The 22,387-nt window shown below is 48.2% G+C and overlaps 1 protein-coding gene across 7 annotated transcripts in view; it reads left to right on the top strand.

The window, feature by feature from the left end:
• The window catches only part of OPLAH (5-oxoprolinase, ATP-hydrolysing), a 115,507-nt gene that overhangs the window by 69,034 nt on the left and 24,086 nt on the right, over positions 1–22,387 (top strand). For 6 of the 7 annotated variants that reach the window (XM_063921162.1, XM_063921167.1, XM_063921166.1 and 3 more), the window contains 9 exons: positions 5,389–5,501; positions 7,102–7,272; positions 9,481–9,618; positions 10,392–10,530; positions 10,703–10,815; positions 11,816–11,967; positions 12,075–12,235; positions 12,806–12,907; positions 14,587–14,761. In XM_063921162.1, coding sequence (XP_063777232.1) covers positions 5,389–5,501; positions 7,102–7,272; positions 9,481–9,618; positions 10,392–10,530; positions 10,703–10,815; positions 11,816–11,967; positions 12,075–12,235; positions 12,806–12,907; positions 14,587–14,761 — 1,264 coding nt within the window. The remainder of the gene's footprint in view (positions 1–5,388; positions 5,502–7,101; positions 7,273–9,480; positions 9,619–10,391; positions 10,531–10,702; positions 10,816–11,815; positions 11,968–12,074; positions 12,236–12,805; positions 12,908–14,586; positions 14,762–22,387) is intronic. The other variant, XM_063921168.1, reaches the window with a different exon arrangement.

The following is a 22,387-nucleotide window of genomic DNA, read 5'->3' on the forward strand; positions in this document are numbered from 1 at the left end:
GTCGGAACACAGGTCTCACCCTGGGGTTCGTCCCGGAGCCGCGCCGCCGACCCCCTTGCAGATGCCGAAAAGTGAAGAGGTCCAGAAACCGGCGGCAGAAGACTTTTCAGTCTTCATAAGGTAGCGCACAGCACTGCAGCTGTGCGCCATTGTTGTCAGCACACTTCATAGCAGCGGTCACTGAGGGTGCAGGGCGCTGGGGGGGGCGCCCTGGGCAGCAATGATAGTACCTTATTCTGGCTAAAAATACATCACATATAGCCCCTGGGGGCTATATGGATGTATTTAACCCCTGCCAGGTCTCAGAAAAACGGGAGAAGAAGCCCGCCGAAAAGGGGGCGGGGCCTATTCTCCTCAGCACACAGCGCCATTTTCCCTCACAGAAATGCTGGTGGGAAGGCTCCCAGGCTCTCCCCTGCACTGCACTACAGAAACAGGGTTAAAACAGAGAGGGGGGGCACTTATTTGGCGATATGACTATATATATTAAAATGCTATAAGGGGAAAAACACTTATATAAAGGTTGTCCCTGTATAATTATAGCGTTTTTGGTGTGTGCTGGCAAACTCTCCCTCTGTCTCCCCAAAGGGCTAGTGGGGTCCTGTCCTCTATCAGAGCATTCCCTGTGTGTGTGCTGTGTGTCGGTACGTGTGTGTCGACATGTATGAGGACGATGTTGGTGAGGAGGCGGAGCAATTGCCTGTAATGGTGATGTCACTCTCTAGGGAGTCGACACCGGAATGGATGGCTTATTTAAGGAATTACGTGATAATGTCAACACGCTGCAAGGTCGGTTGACGACATGAGACGGCCGGCAAACCAATTAGTACCTGTCCAGGCGTCTCAAACACCGTCAGGGGCGTTAAAACGTCCTTTTACCTCAGTCGGTCGACACAGACACGGACACTGACTCCAGTGTCGACGGTGAAGAAACAAACGTATTTTCCGTTAGGGCCACACGTTACTTGTTAAGGGCAATGAAGGAGGTGTTACATATTTCTGATACTACAAGTACCACAAAAAAGGGTATTATGTGGAGTGTGAAAAAACTGCCTGTAGTTTTTCCTGAATCAGATAAATTAAATGAAGTGTGTGATGATGCGTGGGTTTCCCCCGATAGAAAATTATTGGCGGTATACCCTTTCCCGCCAGAAGTTAGGGCGCGTTGGGAAACACCCCTTAGGGTGGATAAGGCGCTCACACGCTTATCAAAACAAGTGGCGGTACCGTCTCCAGATAGGGCCGCCCTCAAGGAGCCAGCTGATAGGAGGCTGGAAAATATCCTAAAAAGTATATACACACATACTGGTGTTATACTGCGACCAGCGATCGCCTCAGCCTGGATGTGCAGCGCTGGGGTGGCTTGGTCGGATTCCCTGACTGAAAATATTGATACCCTTGACAGGGACAGTATTTTATTGACTATAGAGCATTTAAAGGATGCATTTCTATATATGCGAGATGCACAGAGGGATATTTGCACTCTGGCATCAAGAGTAAGTGCGATGTCCATATCTGCCAGAAGTTGTTTATGGACACGACAGTGGTCAGGTGATGCAGATTCCAAACGGCACATGGAAGTATTGCCGTATAAAGGAGAAAAAGACAACGTCTTTTCAGCCTCAGTCCTTTCGTCCCCATAAGGGCAAGCGGGCAAAAGGCCAGTCATATCTGCCATGGGATAGAGGAAAGGGAAGAAGACTGCAGCAGGCAGCCCATTCCCAGAAACAGAAGCCCTCCACCGCTTCTGCCAAGTCCTCAGCATGACGCTGGGGCCGTACAAGCGGACTCAGGTGCGGTGGGGGGGGTCGTCTCAAGAGTTTCAGCACGCAGTGGGCTCACTCGCAAGTGGACCCCTGGATCCTACAAGTAGTATCCCAGGGGTACAGATTGGAAATTCGAGACGTCTCCCCCTCGCAGGCTCCTGATGTCTGCTTTACCAACGTCTTCCTCCGACAGGGAGGCAGTATTGGAAACAATTCACAAGCTGTATTCCCAGCAGGTGATAATCAAAGTACCCCTCCTACAACAAGGAAAGGGGTATTATTCCACACTATATTGTGGTACTGAAGCCAGACGGCTCGGTGAGACCTATTCTAAATCTGAAATAGTTGAACACTTACATACAAAGGTTCAAATCAAGATGGAGTCACTCAGAGCAGTGATAGCGAACCAGGAAGAAGGGGACTATATGGTGTCCCGGGACATCAGGGATGCTTACCTCCATGTCCCAATTTGCCCTTCTCACCAAGGGTACCTCAGGTTCGTGGTACAGAACTGTCACTATCAGTTTCAGACGCTGCCGGTTGGATTGTCCACGGCACCCCGGGTCCTTACCAAGGTAATGGCCGAAATGATGATTCTTCTTCAAAGAAAATGGACGATCTCCTGATAGGGGCAAGGTCCAGAGAACAGTTGGAGGTCGGAGTAGCACTATCTCAAGTAGTTCTACGACAGCACGGGTGGATTCTAAATATTCCAAAACCGCAGCTGTTTCCGACGACACGTCTGCTGTTCCTAGGGATGATTCTGGACACAGTCCAGAAAAAGGTGTTTCTCCCGGAGAAGAAAGCCAGGGAGTTATCCGAGCTAGTCAGGAACCTCCTAAAACCAGGAAAAGTGTCAGTGCATCATTGCACAAGGGTCCTGGGAAAAATGGTGGCTTCTTACGAAGCGATTCCATTCGGTAGATTTCACGCAAGAACTTTTCAGTGGGATCTGCTGGAAAAATGGTCCGGATCGCATCTTCAGATGCATCAGCGGATAACCCTGTCTCCAAGGACAAGGGTGTTTCTTCTGCGGTGGCTGCAGAGTGCTCATCTACTAAAGGGCCGCAGACTCGGCATTCAGGACTGGGTCCTGGTGACCACGGATGCCAGCCTGAGAGGCTGGGGAGCAGTCACACAGGGAAAAAATTTCCAGGGAGTGTGATCAAGTCTGGAGACTTCTCTCCACATAAATATACTGGAGCTAAGGGCAATTTACAATGTTCTAAGCTTAGCAAGACCTCTGCTTCAAGGTCAGCCGGTATTGATCCAGTGGGACAACATCACGGCAGTCGCCCACGTAAACAGACAGGGCGGCACAAGAAGCAGGAGGGCAATGGCAGAAACTGCAAGGATTCTTCGTTGGGCGAAAAATCATGTGATAGCACTGTCAGCAGTGTTCATTCCGGGAGTGGACAACTGGGAAGCAGACTTCCTCAGCAGGCACGACCTCCACCCGGGAGAGTGGGGACTTCATCGGGAAGTATTCCACATGATTGTGAACCGTTGGGAAAGACCAAAGGTGGACATGATGGCGTCCCGCCTGAACAAAAAACTGGACAGGTATTGCGCCAGGTCAAGAGACCCTCAAGCAATATCTGTGGACGTTCTGGTAACACCGTGGGTGTACCAGTCGATGTATGTGTTCCCTCCTCTGCTTCTCATAACCAAGGTACTGAGAATTATAAGACGTAGAGGAGTAAGAACTATACTCGTGGCTCCGGATTGGCCAAGAAGGACGTGGCACCCGGAACTTCAAGAAATGCTCACAGAGGACTCATGGCCTCTGCCGCTAAGAAGGGACTTGCTTCAGCAAGTACCAGGTCTGTTCCAAGACTTACCGCGGCTGCGTTTGACGGCATGGCGGTGGAACGCCGGATCCTAGGGGAAAAAGGCATTCCGGAAGAGGTCATTCCTACCCTGGTCAAAGCCAGGAAGGAGGTGACCGCAAAACATTATCACCACATGTGGCGAAAATATGTTGCGTGGTGTGAGGCCAGGAAGGCCCCACGAAGAAATTTCAACTCGGTCGATTCCTGCATTTCCTGCAAACAGGAGTGTCTATGGGCCTCAAATTGGGGTCCATTAAGGTTCAAATTTCGGCCCTGTAAATTTTCTTCCAGAAAGAATTGGCTTCAGTTCCTGAAGTCCAGAAGTTTGTCAAGGGAGTATTGCATATACAACCCCCCTTTTGTGCCTCCAGTGGCACTGTGGGATCTCAACGTAGTTCTGGGATTCCTCAAATCACATTTTAAACCGCTCAAATCTGTGGATTTGAAATATCTCACATGGAAAGTGACCATGCTGTTGGCCCTGGCCTCGGCCAGGCGAGTGTCAGAATTGGCGGCTTTGTCTCACAAAAGCCATATCTGATTGTCCATTCGGACAGGGCAGAACTGCGGACTCGTCCCCAGTTTCTTCCTAAGGTGGTGTCAGCGTTTCACCTGAACCAGCTTATTGTGGTACCTGCGGCTACTAGGGACTTGGAGGACTCCAAGTTGCTAGATGTTGTCAGGGCCCTGAAAATATAGGTTTCCAGGACGGCTGGAGTCAGGAAAACTGACTCGCTGTTATCCTGTATGCACCCAACAAACTGGGTGCTCTTGCTTCTAAGCAGACGATTGCTCGTTGGATTTGTAGCACATTTCAACTTGCACATTCTGTGGCAGGCCTGCCACAGCCTAAATCTGTCAAGGCCCATTCCACAAGGAAGGTGGGCTCATCCTGGGCGGCTGCCCGAGGGGTCTCGGCATTACAACTCTGCCGAGCAGCTACGTGGTCGGGGGAGAACACGTTTGTAAAATTCTACAAATTTGATACCCTGGCTAAAGAGGACCTGGAGTTCTCTCATTCGGTGCTGCAGAGTCATCCGCACTCTTCCGCCCGTTTGGGAGCTTTGGTATAATCCCCATGGTCCTGACGGAGTCCCCAGCATCCACTAGGACGTCAGAGAAAATAAGATTTTACTTACCGATAAATCTATTTCTCGTAGTCCGTAGTGGATGCTGGGCGCCCATCCCAAGTGCGGATTGTCTGCAATACTTGTACATAGTTATTGTTACAAAAATCGGGTTATTATTGTTGTGAGCCATCTTTTCAGAGGCTCCGCTGTTATCATGCTGTTAACTGGGTTCAGATCACAGGTTGTACAGTGTGATTGGTGTGGCTGGTAGGAGTCTTACCCGGGCTTCAAAATCCTTCCTTATTGTGTACGCTCGTCCGGGCACAGTATCCTAACTGAGGCTTGGAGGGGGGTCATAGGGGGAGGAGCCAGTGCACACCACCTGATCCTAAAGCTTTTACTTTTGTGCCCTGTCTCCTGCGGAGCCGCTATTCCCCATGGTCCTGACGGAGTCCCCAGCATCCACTACGGACTACGAGAAATAGATTTATCGGTAAGTAAAATCTTATTATTTCTCGTATGCAGTAGGGATTATCAGTCCCTATTGTAAGAAACACAGTGGGGGGAAAAAGTGTTGTATGGACAGAATACCAGCCACCCAGAGCACTAAGCCCTTTCACTAATACACGTTTTCTCTACAACTGGCACAATATGTAATCATTTGCTGAAAGTCCTGATTGATATTTTACTTCTTTTTTTTGTGTGACTTATATCGTACAGGGTAAAGGTCACGACACTTCCCGCCATGTCCTAGCGTGTTTCGGCGGTGCAGGGGGTCAGCATGCATGCGCCATTGCCCGCTCCCTGGGCATGAAAACGGTGTTCATCCACAAGTAAGTCCGAATTTCCAGAGGTGTCGCCCTGTCAGGACGCTTGCAGGAACCCAGATTTCTAGGCGCTCTTCCTTCAGTGTAACACAGCATTTAGCTGCACGATAGCAACGTGGGCAGCATGGATGGTGTAATGGTTGGCATTGCTGCCTTACAGCACTGAGGTCATGGGTTCAATTGCTACCATATTCTGCCCATGCTTGACTGGTACTCCGGCTTCCTCCCACAATCCAAAAATATAGTACTTATATATATATATATATATATATATATAGTATAGTACAATAGTACATGTGTGTATGGCAGACTAGATGGGCCAAGTGGTTCTTATCTGCCGTCAAATTCTATGTTTCTATGTAATGGTATAGACAACACGGATGCCCCCTCTGTCATTATTCATGTAAGATGTATATGGGGCTTAGAAGAAAAACATAGAAGGTTATGGAAGAGAGTGATCCTAAAGTGTTAGCACGTTGCGGTTTGTGATCTTTTACTGTCCAGCATTATAAAATGCCCACAAAAATGATGCAGCCTCCTTTATGGCAGCAGTTCCAAGTAACAGGAATTGGGGAGCACCCGGGAATGGACTTGGTGGACATAAAGGCGTGTTTCTGCAACCGGGCAGCATGTGTCCGCACTTCAGTTTGCAAATGAGCCTTTGTTTTCGCCGTTAGTTTTATAATACTGAATTGGTGCAGCAACCCAAGAATTGCCAGCTTCTTATAGTTGTAGTTAGGTTACTGTATATACCAGTACCCCTGGTGGCACAAATATACATGAGGAGTCAGGGTTATAGTTACACGTATGCAACTTTTCCATAGACACAAAAAATCTGTCGGTTGTCCTTGGTTTCTGCGGCAGTGGTTTCGGTTGCAGATACCGGAAATCTAACATACAGATACGGCTCCCGACAGCCGCAAATGTGAAGGGTCATGCACGCGCAGACCCTCGGAATGCAGCCGCTGCATACAGACGCGCGGCTGCGTTCGGGTTTGAATAGACCCCTGTAGGCACCATCAGTAGTAATATCACCACGTGTTACCGTTTTCTGCTACAGTGATACATTCACCACTACACAGACACCTTACCTGAGTCATCTCTGCTATTTGCTCCTCCCCATTCAGCTGGTACTGTCTGTATAATTCCAGTGACCTTTGTATAACTTATGATGAGGAAGAGAGAGAGACAGAGCAGACATTCTTGCAGCCTAAAAATAAATTTCACAGATCAGTGTGTCTTTAGTAAATGATCAGGATATATGATAACATCGGTTCCTTTCTGCATCCACCAGATTTATTGGTAACAGCGAACAGTGGGGGATATTCAGAGTTGTTAGCAAACCAGAAAAGTTAGCAATTGGCCAAAACCATGCTGCACTGCAGGTGGGGCAGAGGTAACGTGCAGAGAGAGTTAGATTTGGGTGGGGTGTGCTCAAACTGAAATCTAAATTGCAGTGTAGAATGAAAGCAGCCAGTGTTTACCCTGCACAGAAACAATATAACCCACCCCCAGTGTGTGGTGGTGACAGGTCAGGTATATTACATAAAAACTAATGTCTGTTTCCTGTGTCTTTGTACTTGTCCTGCGCTTGGCACCTCTGAAGGTATGGCGGTGTTCTGTCTGCGTACGGCATGGCGCTGGCGGACGTGGTACATGAGGCTCAGGAGCCGTGTTCTGTGGTGTATAACGCAGATTCCTTCCCTCTCCTGGAGGAGCGGATCGCAGCCCTGCAGAGCCAGTGTATAGAGACCCTCCAGCTGCAGGGGTTCCACCGGTGAGAAGCTGCATGTTTCTAATATGTAATGTGTTTGTGCAGGTCTGAGCTGACAATTATAACGTGCTGAATGCGAGCATTACCATGGGGGCGTGGCTAGCAGAGTGGAGGGGGTCTCTAGTCCATCCCCCAACCAGCTCCATGGCTCCTCCTCTTATATGACATGCATACTACTAACTGGTTTGGGCAGTGTATAAAGAAAGCAAATTCGTCATTCTCTCACAGCTCGCCCAGGGCCGGACTGGCCCACATGGGTACAGATGAAACCCCAGATGGGCCCCACTGCCTGAGGGCCCACCCTCTCCTCTAGGGACCAGGTGCCAGCCTGTGTATTGGAATTATACATAATACGTAGGTAACATTATACTGCACAGGTCTATGGTGTATTCTCTACAGTGCCTTCCTGTAATTAATCTGGTACATTATCATGCAGGGACTAGCAGTATTTATTATATATATTTATCAAGAGGCCCAGACCATGCACTTTCTAGTTCAGCGGTGGCCAACCCGCTGCTCTCGAGCTGCATGCAGCTCTTTCTCCCCCCACATGCAGCTCAGCTCCCGCCTCCTGCTGCCCGGCACACTGCTCCCAGCATTTCTAAGGACGCAGGCCCGTGAGACAATCAGAGCTCGTGGACCGGCAGCAGCGACCCCTGATTGCCTGCTGGACCACGAGCTCTGATTAGCTCACAGACCGGCACCATAATTAATATGCGCAAGAGACTTACTGAGTGGCAGGGGGGAATGTGCGTTCTCCTCCTGTGCATTTGGGTATATTGCCACTACCTTCCCCTGTCCATTTGGGTCTATTGCCACTCCCTTCCCCTGTCCATTTGGGTCTATTGCCACTCCCTTCCCCTGTCCATTTGGGTCTATTGCCACTCCCTTCCCCTGTCCCTTGGGTCTATTGCCACTCCCTTCCCCTGTCCCTTGGGTCTATTGCCACTCCCTTCCCCTGTCCCTTGGGTCTATTGCCACTTTCTTTATCAGTCCCTTGCGTCTATTGCCTCTCTCCTTCCCTGCCCCTCTGGGTTTGTTGCCACTTTCCTTTTCTGTCCCTTTGAGTATACTGCCACTTTCCTTCTCTGTCCCCTGGGGCTGTTGCCATTCTCCTTCCCTGCCTCTAATACCTATTGAACCCTGGATTAATTCCTGCTTTGTCTTTCTGACAGTGGGATCTACCCCAGCAAGTGTTTTATGTGGAAATAAAGGGAGAGAGAGAAAACAGAGATAGAGGGAATAGGGGAAAAGAGAGAGAAAGAGATGGGAAGGAAGGAAGACAGTTAGGGTGGGGGTGCAGGTTCATGTGAGAGAGAATATTATCCACATGTTACTAATTATAGTTTTCAGATAAATGGGTTATAGTTTTATAATTTGGCCCCCAAAACAAAATGTTCTGAGAGGTGGAGACCCATTTAAGTTCCAGCTCTACCTCCATCCAACCAGCCAATACTGTACATATATCTCACTGACCTTTAGTAACTGCTCGCCCTTTCTAGATGGTAGAACCAGGCTTGCTCCCTCACAACTACCAGTCTAACCTGCGGTGCTTCTGACTCGGCTGAGTTGTGTTTTACTTGTAATTAATCATCAGTGATGTTTCTCCTGTTCCTGTATAATTTATCTATATTCCCTGCTCTCCGGGTCTCTGCTCAGTGTAGTTTTAGGGGCCGATTCAGACCTGACTGCTGCTGTGCATTTTTGCACAGCCGGTGATCATGTCTGAACTGCGCATGCGTATGCACCGCAATGTGCAGGTGCACCGGGACGGAGCGCCGTGCAGCGACGTGATGGTGCGAGAAAAGCGACTGCACGGGTGATCGCAAGGTGACTGACAGGAAGAGGCCGTTTGTGGGTGGTAACTGACCGTTTTGGAGAAGTGTCCGAAAAACGCAGGAAGGATCCAGGCGTTTGGAGGGAGTGTTTCTGACGTCTGATCCGGCCCCGATCATCGCACTGGAAGAGTAAGTCCTGGGCTGCGCAGAGACTGCACAAACTTCTGTTTATACAGCTCTCCTGCACATGCCATCGCACCCCAGCACAGCGATTTCCTCCTCCCCCTGTAGGCGGCGACTACCTGATCGCAGGGATGAAAATAACGCACCCTAGCGATCAGGTCTGAATTAGGCTCTTAGTACAGTAAGAGCGCTGTAAGCACAATGCTCCATATCAATTGAAATGACGTGAATGTTATCAATCCTCTGTTAGGTCGCAGATTGACACAGAGCCTTTCCTACATCTCCGCTATGAGCGCACAGACTGCGCCCTGATGTGCTCGGCGAGGGAGTACCCTGGGAACCCGGACACCTGCCGCATGGGGGACTTCAGGAAAGCCTTCACTGCAAGGTGAGATGGAGGGGATGTTGGGGGACTGGAACCTAGGGAAATACAAGAGAATGAGAGTGAGAACAGTCGTTTGGTAACTGCTCCTTTTTCTCAGTCAGCCACTAGGGGACACTGGAACATGCTGACACTGGGGTATAGATGGGTGGCTATAGGGAGCCTGGCACTTTAAATGTTAAAAAAGCGTGAAAGCTCCTCCCCCTCTATCCCCCGTCACCGCTCAGTTTTAGAATTGTGCTGAGGGAGCTGGTCACACTTGGCTGAACTCCAGTCTGGATTTATTTTTATTTGATTTATTTTCTCCTTTTTGTTTCTTGGCCTCAGGATAACCGTGCCCCACTTATGTGATAAGTGCAGTCCGGATCCCTGGAGCTAAATCTGGTGAATGCAGAGCACCTCATTGTATCTTGTGTTATTATCGCATCCCTCCACGTACCTGTTCTCAGTAACCGGTAATGGGATGGTGACTCCTAATCTGTTTAAAGATGTGACACCTTGGGGCTGATTCAGACCTCATTGGTGCTGTCCGATTTGCATATATTCAGCCTCCGCGAGATATATCTTCAAATAAATTGCAAACGAGGTGGAGGCACACTGAGCCTCGGGCTAGTTGTGTAGAAAAGCAAAAAGGTCATAATAAAGAGATTAAAAATATTAAAAACATGTTTAAAAAACAGTTATATAAAAGCCATCACCCATAATTATAGATGCAGGGTCAGAGCATGAACGTGGGAGCCCATACACTAATACCGTAGCCTCTCTGTGTCCTGCATTAGGTATATGAAGGAATTCGGGTTCACCATCCCCTCCCGGGTTATTGTGGTGGATGACATCCGTGTACGTGGAACGGGCAGCACCAGTATCCGCTGTGAGAAGCGCATCACGCCCAGCGGTCAGCCGGCTCGCGTGGAGAACGTGAGTGCCCATGGGCTGTGCCTGCAGTCGTTGGCCCTTTCCCAGGGGCCACATTTCATTCCATGTCCGCCTTGGTCTTTGTGGATTACTCGTTCATGTTTCCATTCCGTGCCCCATGTCACTAGCCTGGAGCTCTGTCTCTGCTCATTGTCCCTCCCCAATCTCTCTGCAGGTGACCAGATGCTACTTTGAAGACGGATACAGGGACACCAATGTGTACCTTCTGGAAGACTTGTCATGTGACCACACCATCCCAGGACCTGCCATCATCATTGATAAGAACAGGTTGGTGCTGGATTTGGCGCAGCGTCCTGTCCTTTCCCAACCAGCGGTACGCTATTCTTTCCGTCCCGCTCCCCGCCACACTGATCCTGTTACTAATACGCAAACACACATAATATACTCACACACACACACTTACACAAACCAAGGGAAGGGCTGAGGGGCGCAGGAGGCTGGCTGCTGTCCAATAGCAGATGGCATAATGGTCCCAATGTATTAAGCTTTAAAAAGTGGTAAAGTGGAGATGGATAAAGAGTGATAAAGTACCAGCCACTCAGCTCCTGTGACATGGCAGTTAGGAAGCTGATTGGCTGGGATTTTATCACTCTCCACTTTTGTCACTTTTTTAAGGCTTAACACATTTGGGCCGATGTGAGTAGGGTTGCTTCGGCTGGGCAGGCACAACTGCTCCCTCGGCCATCTGTATCCAGTGCCGAATGCTCTGCTGGTTGCGATAAGACTGTCTACATCTCTGCAAAAATAAATTTGGTCCATCCCCCCCCCCCCCCCCCCCCCCCCCTGCTAGTAGCAAAATTATGAGAACAAAAGTTGCATGGTCCCACCAGGGTGCTGGTGGCACTATAGCAGGAAGACACAGTGTCGCCCCCCCCCTCCCCCTCCATAGTGTCAACCAGCCCTAGGCAAATCCGTATAAGAATCGGGTTATGGGTTCCACCCCCCACGCCTAGGAGAAATCAGATTTGTTCTGGCCAGTTGGTGTACTAACCAATTAGAATTCCTACTCTCAAGTTGCACCACACTGATGCACAGACCATTTATTGTGGCGGTTTTGGGCTTAGTAAATCAGCGTAATGCAAATCTGCCAGGACCACAGTGATCACTGGGTGACTTTGAAGCCCACCATTTACCCCCGGTCTTGCTTTATAAGTTTGTTTGTTCCTTGTAGTAAAGCTCTGCAGAATAGGCTAGCGTTATAGCAATAAATGATAACACTCCTGAATGGCCTAACGCTATAATAACACCATCACTATGTGTTTCTCAGCACTATTCTGGTGGAACCGGACTGCACAGCGTCTATTACTGACTATGGAGATGTCCAGGTCGTGGTGGGCAGCGGGAGACAACAGGTGATCGGGCCAGAGCTGGACACCATCCAGCTGTCCATCTTCTCCCACCGATTTATGAGCATTGCAGGTCAGCTTCTGTGCAGCCTCTATTGTGTATAAATACTTTTTCTTGCACTTTGTGTTGTTGTGGCTTTTGTATACCCTGTGACCCTAACACATCTTCCTCCTACGCAGAACAAATGGGCCGCATCCTGCAGAGGACAGCCATCTCCACCAACATCAAGGAGCGGCTGGACTTTTCCTGCGCTCTGTTTGGTCCTGACGGGGGCCTGGTGTCTAATGCCCCCCACATTCCTGTGCACCTGGGAGCCATGCAGGAGACCGTCCAGTTCCAGGTGAGCCGTCGTCCGCTCGTGGTTGGGATGTAGATGACAATTCTTCCGCAGTTTAGGTTTTAATTTCTGATTATTTCTTCATTTCCAGCAAATCTGCATGAATTAGATCCTTTACCTGGAAATGTTATTGCAATACACAAACACTGGGGAAGAATACATAGGGGGGTATGCAATTTCGCCTAGATTAAAAAACTGAGCTTTTTCGCAACCTTTAGTGCGAATTGAGATTCACCCTATGCAATAGCAGGGACGGATTTTGGCCTAGACGAAAAATGTGGCAGGGGCGGAAAACACGGTGATCGGCGAATCCACTTGTTTTCCATCAAAAATGCGGGCCATTTTCGCAGATTTTTAGGCATTTTTCGCCAACGCCTTTTCACTTAATAAAAAAGGTGAAAAGGCATTGGCGAAAAAGCATTCAAAAAGGCCGAAAAAGGCCCTAATTGAATACTCATGTGGGGCGAATTCATTAGCTCCGAAATGATCGGAACTAGTTGCATACCCCCCATAGCGTTTAGGTTCCCGTACAGAATGATTGATGCAATGGTTGATTCTTCTTTTCTGCCATAGATTAAAAGCCTGCAGGACGATCTGAAGGAAGGGGATGTAATTCTAAGCAATCACCCGTGTGCCGGGGGCAGTCACCTACCAGATCTCACGGTTATTACCCCAGTAAGTGACCCCTCCACCATCACAAACCCCAGTGCACGCTGTCACAATCTCAGGGAACTATTGCAGCAGAAATTGATTGTGCTATGTTATTCTGCTGTTCTTCTTACGGGATCCGGTCTGAAGATCGACAGTGCCTAGGTCGACAATGTTTAGGTCGACCACTATAGGTCGACAGTCACTAGGTCGACATGGATGGAAGGTCGACAGGGTTTCTAGGTCGACATGTGCTAGGTCGACAGGTCTAAAGGTCGACATGAGTTTTTAAAAAAAAACATATATTTTTTTTTTCATACTTAACGATCCATGTGGACTACGATTGGAACGGTAAAGTGTGCCGAGCGAAGCGGTAGCGGAGCGAAGGCACCATGCCCGAAGCATGGCGAGCGAAGCGAGCCATGCGAGGGGACGCGGTGCGCTAATTTGGGATCCCGGTCACTTTACGAAGAAAACGACACAAAAAATAATAAAAAAAAATCATGTCGACCTTTAGACCTGTCGACCTAGCACATGTCGACCTAGAAACCCTGTCGACCTTCCATCCATGTCGACCTAGTGACTGTCGACCTATAGTGGTCGACCTAAACATTGTCGACCTAGGCACTGTCGATAAAACGAACCACACCCCTTCTTACATGTAATACCATATAGTGCAGGCAGGACGGTGTTTAATACAGTATATAGGCAACGAGGCACTTGTATATGGAACTGCTGCTCAGTGGGTAACCTACAGATGATCTTATGTTCATTCACAATTTCTCTTTGTTTTCTTTATTTCTTCAACCCCCAGCCCTACTCCGTCCCATCCCCAGTACAATCCCCCACCCTACTTAACCTCTCCAATCCTTACCAGGTCCTCCACCCAGGCTAGGTCTGTCCTGCCTCCCTAGCAGTGGGAGCGTTGGGGCACGCACCTGGTTTCTTAGGGGTATATTTATGTATATTTGAGGTCTATTTTGATAAATTTTGTATTCCCAGGGATAAAACACACGTATTAATATTTGAAATTGAATATGTGTTAGCAAAGTCTCTGGAACCCACCATCAGTTGAGAAAGATTTTCAGCGATTTTAATGATCTTAATCGATCAAAATCGACCTTTTGTAAAAATATCCCCCTAGTGTGCACGCATGATAGAGACAAGACGGACCTTACAGAATTATTATATAGATAATCCCATTTTTATATAATATCTGTCATAAAGCTAATATTTGGTTAAGAATTGCGTCCGTGTTTTTGTTTTATTATTGTGAACATAGAAATACCTTTGAATGCATTAATCTAGTGACTGGCTGCTGCACGGAGCTATCCACTGCGGAGAAGGTAACACAAAATGGAGTTTGAAGTGGGCGGAGCAATACTGTGCCGAGGCTGCTTACCCTGAGCAACCACCTGCAAAACATTATCACTTCCTAGGCGGGCGGTCACTGCCTATGGTCAGGATGGTGTAGACGTGTGAGGCATGAGGTTTGGAGATTGTAGGCAAAATGCTAAGTGTTATGAATGTGTTCCAAGACATCATGCGGCAAACCCTGATATGCGTGATACCACAGCCCAGTTCACCAGGGTAATAAAACAGATGTTGTAATTCCGTGACTGTGCCAGAGGTTTTACATTGGACAAAGTGTGATCCATCCACATCTCCTCCCGTAAAGCCACATCTTTCTCTGCATCACCCTGCAGGTGTTTCGTGTGGAAGCCCCACGTGCAGTTTTCTTTGTGGCATCCCGTGGGCACCATGCTGACATTGGTGGTATCACCCCAGGCTCCATGCCGCCTCATTCCAAATCCTTGAAAGAGGAAGGGGCGGTCTTCACGTCCTTCAAACTTGTGAAAGAGGGAGAGTTCCAGGAGGAAGGTGAGCGGGGGAGGGGGAGGGGCATGTAATGTCCTCAGGGTGGGGGCATGGAATTATGGAATGTCCTCAGGGGGGTTAAGGAATGTCCTGGGGCAAAATGTAGTTTGATTTTGGTGATTCAAAGAATTTGCCGTTCTGTTTCAATTTGATTTCCATTCAATTTGGGTTGAACAGATTTACTAAAGACCAAATCGAATGTCAAATCAATTCTAAAGGCAGATTCCACTCACATCCCAATAGAAATCAAATTTTTGAAAAACATTGTTGTTTTCCCATAGACCGACATGAAATCCCCTCATTTTACTAAAGTTTGATTTGAAATCAAAATCTATATTGAACTCCAAATCAAACCTCAAATCCAAAAGATGTTTAGAACGATGTTAGACATTCGATTTTGGCTTCTAAACCCATTCTAATGGTAGGAAATTGATAGTGATGACCTTTTAAGTACACAAAAGCATGTAGGGTAGTGTGGAAGTAGCAATAATGGATGCCAAAGGTTATGGTATGTCGTGCACCTACCTGCACACTGCAAATCACCACCAGAGATACAGTAACCCTGAAGGATCAATCAAAGCACCATCAGTAGCTGAATGAGTTGTATAGTGCTCATATTTATACTTGTAGACATCATACTTATTCCATTATTGTGCAATAGATAGCACCAGAGCACAATATTGGGCAATTTGGCTGGAAAATATCTAGACATTTAAAATCATGAGTGAAGTAACTGGCTATTCAGATTCAACCCATGATGCCTACAGCCTCAGCAATTCATCCCTGTCTGCAAAAACAAAAACTTGTGGGACAAATGCCAGAGGGATGGTTGTTGTGTAAGCAACTAATAGTAAATGTTACTATATTGTTCTAATCTGTTCCCCTTCCACCATAAAGGGTATTTAGGCTATGGCTGTTGCTCTTGGCTTCTGACTCCATTGTCAAATCCACAAACTCCTGCTGAGCATAAGTATAAAGAGACACATATAGCCACCCAATCTATGATAGAATGCATCTTTGTTTTTTCTTAAACATATTTTTTTCGAAAGGCATATTATTTATTATATCATTTTGCTAAAATGTTCAACATTGTGCTCTGCTGCCGTCTCTTGCATAATCGCACAAAAAATAAACCACTCCCCCCAAATTATGCAATAAACAGGGAGCAGGCAGAGAGTTTTTTGTTACCAAAAACTGACTTTGTGAACACACAAAGTTGAAGACAGATTAGGAGTAAGTTTATTCATCTGTACTTTTCTTTTCAAATAAAAAAAAAAATTACAACATTTTAATCATCAGTTATGTTTTCATGTATAAAACAGTGTAAAGAGAGAGCTTCCCCTTTAATTAGTGTGCATGTGATACATTTGGACCAATAGGAAGTAATGAGGATGTTCTATTCGATTTTGCTGGTGATTTCAATAGGGATTTGAGGTTTGATTTAGGAAGGGATTTCATAAATTCAACTCAAAATGCCTTCCAAACATCAATCCACATCAACGCAAAAGATTCATAAAGTGCTTCCCAAAATGAAATTTTAGTAAATATACCCCCTGGTATGGTAATGTCGAACTTCTTTCTATTTCATATGCATGTAGATCGTGGTTATACAGGGTCAACAACATCAGAATTTTTGAATCACCCTGTATATATTACATGTGGTTTCCCTGTACATTTTTATATATATTTATATATATTTCTCACACGTCCTAGAAGATGCTGGGGATGCTTCAAGAACCATGGGGTATAGAAGGGATCCGCAGGAGACATGGGCACACTATAAGACTTTGAATGGGTGTGAACTGGCTCCTCCCTCTATGCCCCTCCTCCAGACTCCAGTTAGATTCTGTGCCCAGTGAGACTGGAGGCACACTGAGGAGCTCTCCAGAGTTTCTCAGGAAAAGACTTTATTAGGTTTGTTATTTTCAGGGAGACCTGCTGGCTACAGGCTCCCTGCATCGTGGGACTGAGAGGAGAGAAGCAGACCTACTTCTTAAGAGTTAAAGGGCTCTGCTTCTTAGGCTACTGGACACCATTAGCTCCAGAGGGTTCGATCACTTGGTGCGCCTAGCTGCTTGTTCCCGGAGCCGCGCCGTCACCCCCCTCACAGAGCCAGAAGATTGAAGCCGGGTGAGTATGAGAAGAACAGAAGACTTCAGTGACGGCAGTAGACGTGTCTGAGGTGCCGCGCAGCGGCCGCGCTGCGCGCCATGCTCCCACACAGATCACGGCACTGCAGGGTGCAGGGCGCAGGGGGGGGTGTCCTGGGCAGCATGGGGGGACCTCAGACAGCACTGGCATAGAAGTTAACAGTGCCCAGGCACTAGTTAAGGGACCCCCGCCAGTATAAAGATTTTGAGCGGGACGGAAGCACGCCATGTAGTGGGCGGGGTTTAGCCTGCACAGCTCTGACCAGCACCATTTTTTCTCTTCACAGAAGGCTGCAGAGACGCTGGCCCTGACCTCCACACTGTGCAAGTAACAGGGTGAAAAACGGGGAGGGGGGATGCACTGTCAATTTGGTGATTTATTTTATATGTAAAAAGCGCTAGCAGGTCTGGGCAGTCTTGTTACTGGCCTCAGTACCGGAATAGGCGCTGGGTGTGAGCTGGCAGAACTCTCTGTGTCTCTCTGGCAGGCTATAGTGTGGGTCTGTCTCCTATAGCCCCAGTGTGGTTGTGGGTGTCGGTACGTGTGGGTGTCGACATGTCTGAGGCTGAATGCTCTTCCCAGGAGGAGGCTGGAGTGGGGACAGACAATTCTGTGAGAGTGGCAGTGTCGGCACCGCCGACGGATGATTGGGTGAATATGTTAAGTGTTTTAAACGCAAATGTGACTAAGTTAGCTAAGAGATTTGATAAATCTGAGTCTAAGAACCAGACATGGAGGAAATCCATGGAAGATGCTTTGTCACAGGCCCAGGCTCCTTCGGGGTCACAGAAATAGCCATTTACCCAGATAGCAGATACAGATACCGACATGGACTCTGATTCCAGTGTCGACTATAGTGATGCCAGATTACATCCAAAACTGGCTAAGAGTATTCAGTACATGATTGTGGCAATAAAAGATGTTTTACTTATCACTGAGGACCCCGCTGTTCCTGATACTAGGGTCTGTATGTATAAAGGAAAGAAAGCTGAGGTAACGTTTCCTCCCTCTCATGAGCTGAACGTACTTTTTTAAAAAGCTTGGGAAAGTCCTGACAAAAAGATACATGTTCCCAAAAGAATTCCAGTGGCATATCCGTTCCCTTCTGGGGACAGGGAAAGGTGGGAGTCAATCCCCACGGTAGACAAAGCTTTGTTGCGTCTATCCAAAAAAGTGGCGCTCCCGTCCCCTGACACGGCAGCCCTAAAGGATCCTGCGGATCGTAAGCAGGAAAATACACTGAAATCTATTTATGTCACTACGGGGTCGCTACTCAGGTCTGCCATTGCTGCGGCATGGGTGAGTAGCGCTATTGAACGGTGGGCAGATAACTTGTCATCTGAGGTTGATTCCCTAGACAGAGATAGTGTTCTTTTGACTCTGGGTCACATCAGGGACACTGCAGCATATTTAAAAGAAGCTATAAAGGATATTGGCCTTTTGGGATCAAGGGCCAATGCCATGGCGGTCTCGGCTAGGAGAGCGTTGTGGATTCATCAATGGAATGCTGACGCTGACTCTAAGAAGGCGATGGAGTCTCTACCGTTTTAACGGTAAGGTCTTGTTTGGCGACGGCCTCACTGACCTGGTGTCTACGGCTACCGCGGGTAAGTCATAATTTTTACCTTATGTTCCAGCACAACAGAAGAAAACGCCCCACTATCAGATGCAGTCCTTTCGGCCCAATAAATTCAAAAAAGGGCGAGGGTCCTCCTTCCTTGCTACAAGAGGAAGGGGAAAGAGGTCGCAGGCGGTGGCAAGTTACCAAGAGCAGAAGTCCTCTCCGGCTTCTACCAAATCCACCGCATGACGCTGGGGCTCCGTTGCGGGAGTCCGCACCAGTGGGGGCACGTCTCAAGCTCTTCAGTCAGGTCTGGGTGCACTCGGACCTGGATCCTTGGATAGTAGACTTAGTAACTCAGGGGTACAAGTTAGAGTTTCATGACGTGCCCCCTCACCGATTTTTCAAATCGGCCTTGCCAGCTTCTCTTCCAGAAAGGGAGGTGGTATGCGCTGCGAAACTAAAGTTGTGTCAAAATCAAATGATTATCACGGTACCCCCGTCTCAACAGGGGGAAGGGTTTTATTTGAGCCTGTTCGTGGTCCCGAAGCCGGATGGCTCAGTCAGACCGATTCTAAACCTAAAATCCCTCAATGTCTTTCTGAAAAGATTCAAATTCAAGATGGAGTCTCTACGGGCAGTGATTTCCAGTCTGGAGGAGGGGGATTTTATGGTGTCGGTCCTCATAAAAGATGACTACTTACATGTCCCCATATATCCTCCACATCAGGATTACCAGAGATTTGCTGTGCAGAATTGTCATTACCATTTCAGACATTGCCGTTTGGTCTGTCCACGGCTTCGAGGATTTTCACCAAAGTAATGGCGGAAATGATGGTTCTCCTGCGCAAGCAGGGAATCACAATTATCCCGTACTTGGACGATCTCCTCTTAAAGGCGAGGTCCAAGGAGCAATTGTTGAAGAATGTTGCCCTTTCACTAACGATTCTGCAACAACACGGTTGGCTCCTAAATTTGCCAAAATCACAGTTGGATCCAACGACACGGCTGTCGTTCCTGGGTATGATTCTGGATACAGAATTGCAAAGAGTTTTTCTCTAACGTCCTAAGTGGATGCTGGGGACTCCGTCAGGACCATGGGGAATAGCGGCTCCGCAGGAGACAGGGCACAAAAGTAAAAGCTTTAGGATCAGGTGGTGTGCACTGGCTCCTCCCCCTATGACCCTCCTCCAAGCCTCAGTTAGATTTTTGTGCCCGGCCGAGAAGGGTGCAATCTAGGTGGCTCTCCTAAAGAGCTGCTTAGAGTAAAAGTTTGTTAGGTTTTTTATTTTCAGTGAGTCCTGCTGGCAACAGGCTCACTGCTACGAGGGACTTAGGGGAGAGAAGTGAACTCACCTGCGTGCAGGATGGATTGGCTTCTTAGGCTACTGGACACCATTAGCTCCAGAGGGAGTCGGAACACAGGTCTCACCCTGGGGTTCGTCCCGGAGCCGCGCCGCCGACCCCCTTGCAGATGCCGAAAAGTGAAGAGGTCCAGAAACGGCGGCAGAAGACTCTTCAGTCTTCATAAGGTAGCGCACAGCACTGCAGCTGTGCGCCATTGTTGTCAGCACACTTCATAGCAGCGGTCACTGAGGGTGCAGGGCGCTGGGGGGGGGCGCCCTGGGCAGCAATGATAGTACCTTATTCTGGCTAAAAATACATCACATATAGCCCCTGGGGGCTATATGGATGTATTTAACCCCTGCCAGGTCTCAGAAAAACGGGAGAAGAAGCCCGCCGAAAAGGGGGCGGGGCCTATTCTCCTCAGCACACAGCGCCATTTTCCCTCACAGAAATGCTGGTGGGAAGGCTCCCAGGCTCTCCCCTGCACTGCACTACAGAAACAGGGTTAAAACAGAGAGGGGGGGGCACTTATTTGGCGATATGTATATATATATTAAAATGCTATAAGGGAAAAACACTTATATAAAGGTTGTCCCTGTATAATTATAGCGTTTTTGGTGTGTGCTGGCAAACTCTCCCTCTGTCTCCCCAAAGGGCTAGTGGGGTCCTGTCCTCTATCAGAGCATTCCCTGTGTGTGTGCTGTGTGTCGGTACGTGTGTGTCGACATGTATGAGGACGATGTTGGTGAGGAGGCGGAGCAATTGCCTGAAATGGTGATGTCACTCTCTAGGGAGTCGACACCGGAATGGATGGCTTATTTAAGGAATTACGTGATAATGTCAACACGCTGCAAGGTCGGTTGACGACATGAGACGGCCGGCAAACAAATTAGTACCTGTCCAGGCGTCTCAAACACCGTCAGGGGCTGTAAAACGCTCATTTACCTCAGTCGGTCGACACAGACATAGACACGGACACTGACTCCAGTGTCGACGGTGAAGAAACAAACGTATTTTCCTTTAGGGCCACACGTTACATGTTAAGGGCAATGAAGGAGGTGTTACATATTTCTGATACTACAAGTACCACAAGAAGGGTATTATGTGGGGTGTGAAAAAACTACCTGTAGTTTTTCCTGAATCAGATAAATTAAATGAAGTGTGTGATGATGCGTGGGTTTCCCCCGATAGAAAATTATTGGCGGTATACCCTTTCCCGCCAGAAGTTAGGGCGCGTTGGGAAACACCCTTTAGGGTGGATAAGGCGCTCACACGCTTATCAAAACAAGTGGCGGTACCGTCTCCAGATAGGGCCGCCCTCAAGGAGCCAGCTGAGAGGCTGGAAAATATCCTAAAAAGGTATATACACACATACTGGTGTTATACTGCGACCAGCGATCGCCTCAGCCTGGATGTGCAGCGCTGGGGTGGCTTGGTCGGATTCCCTGACTGAAAATATTGATACCCTTGACAGGGACAGTATTTTATTGACTATAGAGCATTTAAAGGATGCATTTCTATATATGCGAGATGCACAGAGGGATATTTGCACTCTGGCATCAAGAGTAAGTGCGATGTCCATATCTGCCAGAAGATGTTTATGGACACGACAGTGGTCAGGTGATGCAGATTCCAAACGGCACATGGAAGTATTGCCGTATAAAGGGGAGGAGTTATTTGGGGTCGGTCCATCGGACCTGGTGGCCTCGGCAACAGCTGGAAAATCCACCTTTTTTTACCCCAAATCACATCTCAGCAGAAAAAGACACCGTCTTTTCAGCCTCAGTCCTTTCGTCCCCATAAGGGCAAGCGGGCAAAAGGCCAGTCATATCTGCCCAGGGATAGAGGAAAGGGAAGAAGACTGCAGCAGACAGCCCATTCCCAGGAACAGAAGCCCTCCACAGCTTCTGCCAAGTCCTCAGCATGACGCTGGGGCCGTACAAGCGGACTCAAGTGCGGTGGGGGGTCGTCTCAAGAGTTTCAGCGCGTAGTGGGCTCACTCGCAAGTGGACCCCTGGATCCTACAAGTAGTATCCCAGGGGTACAGACTGGAGATTCGAGACGTCTCCCCCTCGCAGGCTCCTGATGTCTGCTTTACCAACGTCTTCCTCCGACAGGGAGGCAGTATTGGAAACAATTCACAAGCTGTATTCCCAGCAGGTGATAATCAAAGTACCCCTCCTACAACAAGGAAAGGGGTATTATTCCACACTATATTGTGGTACTGAAGCCAGACGGCTCAGTGAGACCTATTCTAAATGGGAAATCTTTGAACACTTACATACAAAGGTTCAAATCAAGATGGAGTCACTCAGAGCAGTGATAGCGAACCAGGAAGAAGGGGACTATATGGTGTCCCTGGACATCAAGGATGCTTACCTCCATGTCCCAAATTGCCCTTCTCACCAAGGGTACCTCAGGTTCGTGGTACGGAACTGTCACTATCAGTTTCAGACGCTGCCGTTTGGATTGTCCACGGCACCCCGGGTCTTTACCAAAGTAATGGCCAAAATGATGATTCTTCTTCAAAGAAAAGGCGTCTTAATTATCCCTTACTTGGACGATCTCCT

The sequence above is a fragment of the Pseudophryne corroboree genome, chromosome 5 (assembly GCF_028390025.1).
Source record: "Pseudophryne corroboree isolate aPseCor3 chromosome 5, aPseCor3.hap2, whole genome shotgun sequence".
Taxonomy (NCBI): domain Eukaryota; kingdom Metazoa; phylum Chordata; class Amphibia; order Anura; family Myobatrachidae; genus Pseudophryne; species Pseudophryne corroboree.